The sequence below is a fragment of the Conger conger genome, chromosome 4, assembly GCF_963514075.1.
Source record: "Conger conger chromosome 4, fConCon1.1, whole genome shotgun sequence".
In the NCBI taxonomy this organism is placed as follows: domain Eukaryota; kingdom Metazoa; phylum Chordata; class Actinopteri; order Anguilliformes; family Congridae; genus Conger; species Conger conger.
In genome coordinates, this window is record NC_083763.1 from 1238899 (window position 1) to 1248898 (window position 10000).

Here is a 10000-nt window from a genome sequence, read left to right on the forward strand (position 1 = left end):
TGGGTTGAGCTTTAGATGGTGGTTGTCCATCCAGCTCTGGATGTCCCTCAGGCAAGCAGAGATACGGGCTGAAACCTGCGTATCAGACGGCGGGAACGAGACGAAGAGTTGGGTATCGTCCGCATAGCAGTGGTAGGATAGCCCATGTGCAGTGATCACAGGGCCAAGGGAGCGAGTGTAGAGAGAAAAAAGAAGCGGGCCAAGGACTGAGCCCTGGGGAACTCCTGTGGCGAGGGGCCGAGGTGTCGATACCGAACCAGCCCAGGCAACCTGGAAGGAGCGACCAGAGAGGTAGGACTCAATCCAGTCCAGGGCTGTGCCACAGATGCCCGTTGCTGACAGGGCAGACAGGAGGATGGAGTGATCCACAGTGTCGAAGGCAGCAGAGAGATCTAGAAGAATGAGGACAGAGGAGAGGGAGGCTGCTCGTGCGGCATGAAGTGACTCACTGACGGAGAGGAGCGCAGTCTCTGTCGAGTGGCCCGATCTGAAGCCAGACTGATGGGGGTCTAGCAGGTTGTTGTTAGAAAAGAAGGAAGAAAGTTGAGTAGAAGCGGCTCGTTCTATAGTTTTAGAAAGGAAAGGAAGAAGAGATACCGGGCGGTAGTTCTGGATGATGGAGGGATCCAGGGTAGGCTTTTTTAGCAGCGGAGTGATGTGGGCCCTCTTGGAGGATGCCGGAAAACAGCCGGAAGACAGGGAGGAGTTGACAAGGGAGGTGACAAATGGGAGAATGTCAGGTGTGATAGTTTGGAGAAGAGAAGAGGGGATAGGGTCAAGGGCACAGGTTGTAGGGCGGTGGGAGAGCAGGAGTTGAGAAACATCAGAGTCTGTAAGGGGGGAGAAAGTGGAAAAGGAAGGGATGGGCCTAGAGGGGGGGAAGGGCACAGTGAGGGGGGCGGCGGTTGTAAAGGATCTGCGGATGACTGCGACCTTCTCATCGAAGAAATCAGCAAAGTCATCAGCAGCGAAGGAGGACTGAGGAGGAGGAGGCGGTGCGTTGAGGAGAGAGGAGAAAATGGAGAAAAGTTTCCGGGGGTTAGAAGCAGAGTTCTGAATTTGCGTTTGATAGTATTTTGCTTTGGCGGCAGTGACATCGGAAGAGAATGCCGCCAGGAGAGACCGGTAAGTCATGAAAGACCCCACTCTCACACTTTAATAAAAACACTCCATGTGCACACACACACACACACACACACACTCACACTCACACACACTCACTCTCACACACACACACACACACTCTCACACACACACACACACACACACACACACTCACACACACTCACTCTCACACACACACACACACACACTCTCACACACACACACACACACACACACACACACACACACACACACACACACACACACTCACTCTCACACAAATCCACCTCAATTCTGAAAATTCTGTCAATTAATTCACATCTCCTCACAAAACATTAACATTGAGTTATTTATTAAAGATAATTATGTTTATATTATATTTATGAATGGAATGAAATCAACCTGTGTTTTCTACAGTAAAAGCATCCGTTTGACATCAGAAGAGCCTCCAGAGAGAGCACTGTTATATGTGATAAATCACAGATTTTAATAAAAGATATTTTTCAATTGCAATTACACATGGAGTGTTTTTATTAAAGTGTGAGAGTGGGGTCTTTCACCCGTATAATGTTGCCAAAATTAAAATATCATCTAAACACATGTTTACTGGAGCAGAATGCAGGGGGTAAGTGCATGTGTCCGTCAGAAAACCATGATCAAAGATTTAAAAATCCTTTAAAATGTCCAATCAGAGCGCATCACTGAAACCTGTCAGTGGGTTCAAGCCCCGTCCAGGCCTGGAGTGTGCATGTTCCCCCGTGTCTGTGTGGAGTCTGCATGTTCTCCCCGTGTCTGTGTGGAGTCTGCATGTTCTCCCCGTGTCTGTGTGGAGTCTGCATGTTCTCCCCGTGTCTGTGTGGAGTCTGCATGTTCTCCCCGTGTCTGTGTGGAGTCTGCATGTTCTCCCCGTGTCTGTGTGGAGTCTGCATGTCCTCCCCGTGTCTGTGTGGAGTCTGCATGTCCTCCCCGTGTCTGTGTGGAGTCTGCATGTTCTCCCCGTGTCTGTGTGGAGTCTGCATGTCCTCCCCGTGTCTGTGTGGAGTCTGCATGTTCTCCCCGTGTCTGTGTGGAGTCTGCATGTTCTCCCCGTGTCTGTGTGGAGTCTGCATGTTCTCCCCGTGTCTGTGTGGAGTCTGCATGTCCTCCCCGTGTCTGTGTGGAGTCTGCATGTTCTCCCAGTATCTGTGTGGAGTCTGCATGTCCTCCCCGTGTCTGTGTGGAGTCTGCATGTTCTCCCCGTGTCTGTGTGGAGTCTGCATGTCCTCCCCGTGTCTGTGTGGAGTCTGCATGTTCTCCCAGTATCTGTGTGGAGTCTGCATGTTCTCCCCGTGTCTGTGTGGAGTCTGCATGTTCTCCCCGTGTCTGTGTGGAGTTTACATGTTCCCCCGTGTCTGTGTAGAGTTAGCATATTCCCCGTGTCTGTCTCCGTACCTCTCCGGGTCGGGTCTCAGGAAACGCAAACTCCAGCGTGGGGACGGCCAGGCGGCTGGCGAAGAAGAGCGAGTCTCCAGAGGTCTGCACTGAGGAGACGTTCCAGCCTGAGCACCCGCCCCGGGAGCAGCTCAAGAGCAGCTTCTGAAACACACAGAGAGAAACACACAGTCACACACACACACACACACACAGAGAAACACACAGTCACACACACACACACACACACACAGAGAAACACACAGTCACACACACAGTCACACACACACACAGTCACACACACACACACACACACACACACACACAGCTGCTGCAGGTGTACAGAAAGGCTGATTCATTCATAATGCACCGTCCACCAACAGGACCTGCACTCAGAAAACACTCTCCTTTATGAACACAGACAGACTTTACTCAAAACAGGGAGAAATAAACATCCCCACATTCACATATACAGCTCTCAAACTGAACAAAAATAAAACTCATTTAAAAATAGATCATGACAAACCTATAAAAAAAGCAAATGCATCGGGAAGTGTTTTTGAGAGTCTACAGACTGTTACCCACAATGCTCTGTGGTGAAAGCACAGGGATTGGCTGTTGATGGTGAAAACACAGGGATTGGCTGTTGGTGACCCCAGGGACTGCTGACCAGGCCTGTGTGGCAGCACAGCTCAGATGAGTTTAAAAGTGTAAAACAAACACCCGCTGACAAGAGGAATTCATACTTTTCTTTTTTTTAATTCTGAAGAATGTTACTACCCCTCTTCTCGAGACTCAGGGAGAGGAGAGGAGCTCTGGAAGGTGCCATTCTCCAGTGTCCCAGTAAACACACGGTCCAGTGCTTCTCCAGCATCCCAGTAAACACACGGTCCAGTGCTTCTCCAGCGTCCCAGTAAACACACGGTCCAGTGCTTCTCCAGCGTCCCAGTAAACACACGGTCCAGTGCTTCTCCAGCGTACCAGTAAACACACAGTCCAGTGCTTCTCCAGCGTCCCAGTAAACACACGGTCCAGTGCTTCTCCAGCATACCAGTAAACACACGGTCCAGTGCTTCTCCAGCGTACCAGTAAACACACGGTCCAGTGCTTCTCCAGCGTCCCAGTAAACACACGGTCCAGTGCTTCTCCAGCGTCCCAGTAAACACACGGTCCAGTGCTTCTCCAGCGTACCAGTAAATACACGGTCCAGTGCTTCTCCAGCGTCCCAGTAAATACACGGTCCAGTGCTTCTCCAGCGTCCCAGTAAACACACGGTCCAGTGCTTCTCCAGCGTCCCAGTAAACACACGGTCCAGTGCTCTCCCCACACAGAGTGCAGCACACACTCCAGGCATCATCTCAGTCTTCATCACAATCTACAACGATGCTTCTGATTATTACGCTCACCAGCATTATTTAAAGCTGATTACAGTAGACACAGTTCACCCTGTACGCCTCGCATGTTTGAGACCAAAGTCAAAGCATCTCACAGATGGCAAGGTACAGCTGCACTCTTTTAAATCATCTCCACGCAGAGACCCCCTGCGGTTACATTCGTGTTAAAGATTCCACTGTATTCTCTTTCATACGAGCTCAAAGATTACAGAGACAAGTTGTGGTTTTGAGCGTAGAGTTGGATGTAGTTGCATTTGACATGGCTGTTTGAAACTTTAATGACACACCTCTTCACACTGCGTACGGCGGAGGATCGTTCGCAATTTCACTCCGACACGGCGACGCAGTGGGCGGCCTTCTTCTGAACTAAATCAACTTTTCCACAGGCGCAGGGCATCCTCACCGACTGATACTGACACAACTCAGATCATGAAAGATATGGAATGGAACTGAAGGGGAAAATCTTTTGAAAATGAAATATTTTTTCAGTCAGAATTGTAGTTCACTTAAGTTGTCAACTGAAGTGCATTGATGTCTATACATACCTTACATACTGAGTAGCATACTGGTGTAGTACCCATGTATTATTGACTCATGACTGCCTAATTAACTTTATCAGCATGCTAGCCTTGTCCTTTTGCTACTTCATCAGCCCAGATGTGTTGTAATAACTGTGCAGCCAGTGAAACTGCATTTACAGGACCTAGAAATGTATCAAAGAAATAAACTTGAAGCAACATTTTAATCATTTGGCAGCCATGCCCTGTCGTATATACAGTCGCTGAGATTAAATTCCGTTGGAATGCTCCTTTCTGCAGGAGATTTTAAAAGCCTTTCACTCCCACTTTAGTCATATTAATGGCGTGTAAGTAAGTTGGAAAGATATCTTTAATTCAATTTCTGCTTCCATAAAAAAACCCAAAAACATTCAAGGCTCCCAGAGACACATGGGTGTTGGTTCTGTTTGATTCTGTTGGGTTCAGTTTGATTCTGTGCTTTGGTTCTGTGTATGGTTAGTACAGCACTAAAGCAATTACAGAGGGACATCCACCATCTTGGCTCAGAAGGAGACAAAATACGATCCTTTCTTTATGGGGAATTATTAAACGTACCAAGCCACCACGTCCATTCCTGGTCAGGCTCATAGTGCTGTAAGGTTATGAGCAGCCTGGTCAGGCTCATAGTGCTGTAGGGTTATGAGCAGCCTGGTCAGGCTCATAGTGCTGTAGGGTTATGAGCAGCCTGGTCAGGCTCATAGTGCTGTAAGGTTATGAGCAGCCTGGTCAGGCTCATAGTGCTGTAAGGTTATGAGCAGCCTGGTCAGGCTCATAGTGCTGTAAGGTTATGAGCAGCCTGGTCAGGCTCATAGTGCTGTAAGGTTATGAGCAGCCTGGTCAGGCTCATAGTGCTGTAAGGTTATGAGCAGCCTGGTCAGGCTCATAGTGCTGTAAGGTTATGAGCAGCCTGGTCAGGCTCATAGTGCTGTAAGTTTATGAGCAGCCTGGTCAGGCTCATAGTGCTGTAAGGTTATGAGCAGCCTGGTCAGGTTCATAGTGCTGTAAGTTTATGAGCAGCCTGGTCAGGCTCATAACGCTGTAAGGTTATGAGCAGCCTGGTCAGGCTCATAGTGCTGTAGGGTTATGAGCAGCCTGGTCAGGCTCATAGTGCTGTAAGGTTATGAGCAGCCTGGCCAGGCTCATAGTGCTGCGATATTCAAAAATACCCTTTTCTGCAGGTATTCCAAATTAATATCTTTAATGCAATAGTGAGAAATAGAATTTGGGTAACAATTCTTAGCAGAAGTTTGTGTTTGCGTGCTTATCTGTTTAAACAAAACTAATTTCAACATGAGTAGCAAAGAAAAGCCCTGCAGGTGAATAATCAATAAAAACTGTCAAATGCTGAATTAAAAACGTTTCAGACTGGAGGAAGACTCAGACTTACGCCTGACAGATCACAAAGAATAAAGAAGCAACCTGCATTCAGTGCTGCAACACGAAACAACAAGACTGTGTTGACACACTTGAGTAATATTCAAAATGGCGTCACAGCTTTGAATGTTGCACACTGGGGTCCTTATGAGTTGAAATATTTAGGCTCCGAGTTTCCCCACAGTAAAAATACAGCGTACTATAAACAACAAAGGATACACATTTATATCCACCCGGAAACAGTGAAATATTGATAGTCCCTGTTAATGGACATGGCTTGAGAGAAATATGCGCTGAATATGAATTAAACATATCTGCCTCCATTACCAACCCGGTATCTGTCCTGCATCTGAACTCACCCAGCCAGGGCCTGCATCTACACAACTCTACACAACTCTACACAACTCTACACCACTCTACACAACTCTACACAACTCTACACAACTCTACACAACTCTACACCACTCTACACCACTCTACACCACTCTACACAACTCTACACAACTCTACACAACTCTACACAACTCTACACCACTCTACACAAATCTACACCACCCTACACCACTCTACACCACTCTACACCACTCTACACACTCTACACCACTCTACACCACTCTACACCACTCTACACAACTCTACACAACTCTACACACTCTACACACTCTACACAACTCTACACAACTCTACACCACTCTACACCACTCTACACTCTACACCACTCTGCACCACTCTACACAACTCTACACCACTCTACACCACTCTACACCACTCTATAAACTCTATACCACTCTGCACCACTCTACACCACTCTACACCACTCTACACTCTACACCACTCTGCACCACTCTACACCACTCTACACAACTCTACACCACTCTACACCACTCTACACTCTACACCACTCTGCACCACTCTACACCACTCTACACAACTCTACACCACTCTACACCACTCTATAAACTCTACACCACTCTATAAACTCTACACCACTCTACACCACTCTATAAACTCTACACCACTCTACACAACTCTACACAACTCTACACTCCTCTACACCACTCTATAAACTCTACACAACTCTACACTTTCACTCCCAGCATCTTCAGTCAGTGACGGACAGACACCTTCCACTATGAACCCCTGCTGTTTAAACCCCCTGTCCATTAAAGATAATTCATTTTAATGGAGAATTATCTCAATTTATTCATGCTGTAATTGAATTTTCATTTTTGTTTAGGTACTACAAAGCTTAATTTTACTCTAAATGTTAATTTACAACTGGAAACTCTGAAGAATAAGATTTATTTTGCAGTGGGTTTCACCGCAGACTGTACAATGCCGATTATACAATGTGCACATTTCGATTGCACTAAAACGTATGCAAATCAAATGAAAATAAATAAGATTTTAAAAAGCCTGCCACAAAAGAGAGGAAATGAATTATGGATGAAACGCCGTGGCTCTCTGCCGCACGCAGGAAATGGCGAGGCCGTTTTTCTGGGGTTTGTGAGTCTGTGATGTTCTCCGTGCGCTCTTCCCAGCTACAGACTGAATGGAATAACAGGGCCGTCTGAAATAACCGGCTTTTAAAGCCGCACTCATCCGCTCCAGCACAAGTACCAGACTGTATTCAATAATATTTCGTCTTTTGACTATACTTGCCATTGCCAAAGTACTTAAAATCATATTAAATTAAATTAAATTAAATTTTATAATTTTACCTTCATGCCTCTCTCACGGTCAATCTTATTAATTTTTAATTTTATTTTATTAATTTGTTTATTTTAATTTTACACGAGCACACCCCTAAACACACACACAAGCAAAGCCCCCTGAGAGAGGAGAGGAGCTGAGAGAGAGGAGAGGAGAGGAGCTGAGAGAGGAGAGGAGACTGAGCAGCACATTCCTCCCTCTTCCCCAGCACAATCAATATTTAATTTCTTTGTCTGCTATGATAACAAGATGGTGAAATCAGTGCTCATATGTGCTTAAATTATTCTGCAGCCAATGAGCGAGAGAAAGAGAGAGGGGGAAGATAGAGGGAGGGGGGAGGGGGGAGGAGGGAGGAGGGAGGAGGGAGGAGGGAGGAGGGAGGAGGGTGTAATCTGGAGCCACAGCAGCTGTGTGCGATCAGCAAAACTACGCAACCCACCAGCAACCATCACTGATACCCTCAGAACCACTGCACACAGAACCTCAGAACCACTGCACACAGAACCTCAGAACCACTGAACACAGAACCTCAGAACCTCAGAACCACTGCACACAGAACCTCAGAACCACTGCACACAGAACCTCAGAACCACTGAACACAGAACCTCAGAACCACTGAACACAGAACCTCAGAACCACTGAACACAGAGCCACTGCTCACAGAACCTCAGAACCACTGCACACAGAACCTCAGAACCACTGAACACAGAACCTCAGAACCACTGAACACAGAGCCACTGCTCACAGAACCTCAGAACCACTGAACACAGAACCTCAGAACCACTGAACACAGAACCTCAGAACCACTGCACACAGAACCTCAGAGTGGAGCTAGCATGCAGCGATGCTAAGCTCTGAATGTTTACACGCTTCCATCTCTGTCTGGCAGAGAAAGAAAGGTGAACATCAGAATCACCTGTCAATCAACAGCCATCAATCAAACTGAGCAGTGCTCCTATGCACGGAGATCACAAGAATGCTCGGAGAAAACAATAAATCAATCCTTTTATTTCATATCAATAAAGCATTTTAAAAGTAAATTCAATATACTCCAAATGATTTATTCAAGAATGTGATTTTCTTTCTTATAATAAGGAAATATGTTTTTCCTCATAAAATAAATCAAACAATGATCAAAAAGAAAAGAAAATTAATTAAATACAAATAGCACAGCAGCCACCACAAAAATGATAGGGTTGGATGTGGAATACCTATCTTTACGTTTCAGGATTATAGCCGACTCTGTCTGCACTTAAATCAGAGGTAATGTCAGTGTTGTGTGTTGTGATAGACACTCAGATAACCACCATCCATTCTGTGTTGAGTTAAAAATAAAAGGCTATGCTAAATTGATCACTTAAAGAACTCCAGAATGACAGAATCAGAAAACATCCATTAATAATGTGGATGAAACGATATTATGGGTACAGTATGGAGGTGACCTTTTAAAATGACATCCACAGCAGCTGGGCTGAAAAAGCATATCTCACATTTTACAGGACAGTGAGAGTGTGTGTGTATGTGTGTGTGTACGTGTGTGTGTGTGCATGTGCGTGTGCGTGTGTGTGTCAGTGTGGGCATGTGTGTGTGTGTGTGTATGTGTGAGTGTGAGTGTGTGTGTGTGTGTGTGTGTGTGTGTGTGTGTGTGAGTGTGTGTGTGGCTGTGTGTGTCTGTGTATGTGTGTGTGAGAGTGAGACAGTGAGAGTGTGTGTGTACGTGTGTGTGTGTGTGCATGTGCGTGTGCGTGTGTGTGTGTCAGTGTGGGCATGTGTGTGTGTGTGTGTGTGTGTGTGAGTGTGCGTGTGTGAGTGTGTGTGTGTGTGTGAGTGTGTGTATGTGTGTGTGTGTGTGTGTGTGTATGTGTGTGTGTGTGAGTGTGTGTGTGTGTGTGTGTGAGTGTGTGAGTGTGTGTGTGTGAGTGTGTGTGAGTGTGTGAGTGTGTTTGTGAGTGCATGAGTGTGTGTGTGAGTGAGTGAGTGTGTGAGTGTGTGTGTGAGTGTGTGTGTGTGTGTGTGTGTGTGTGAGTGTGTGAGTGTGTGTGTGAGTGTGTGTGTGTGTGTGTGAGTGTGTGTGTGTGAGTGAGTGAGTGTGTGTGTGTGTGAGTGTGTGTGTGTGTGTGTGGCTGTGTGTGTGTGTGTGTGTGTGTGTGTGTGGCTGTGTGTGTGAATGTGTGTGTGTGTGTGTGTGTGTGTGTGAGTGTGTGTGTGTGTGTGTGTGTGAGTGTGTGTGTGTGTGAGTGTGTGTGTGTGTGTGTGTGTGAGTGTGTGTGTGTGTGAGTGTGTATGATGAGCTAAAATAAGACACACTCCAGACACAGGGCTCCCTCCAGAGCTCCGGGCGGTGTGCAGAGTGTCAGGATCATTCTGGACACGACGCTGTGTGTCAATCACCCTGAGATTGTGTGCTGCCTTTATTATATGAAAGACATTTGGGTGACAATTAACAAT

General features: G+C 46.5%; 1 protein-coding gene across 1 annotated transcript in view; it reads right to left on the minus strand.

The window, feature by feature from the left end:
* Positions 1-10000, minus strand: part of LOC133125964 (inactive N-acetylated-alpha-linked acidic dipeptidase-like protein 2) — a 259589-nt gene that overhangs the window by 66768 nt on the left and 182821 nt on the right. The window contains exon 11 of the mRNA XM_061237725.1: positions 2536-2679. Coding sequence (XP_061093709.1) covers positions 2536-2679 — 144 coding nt within the window. The remainder of the gene's footprint in view (positions 1-2535; positions 2680-10000) is intronic.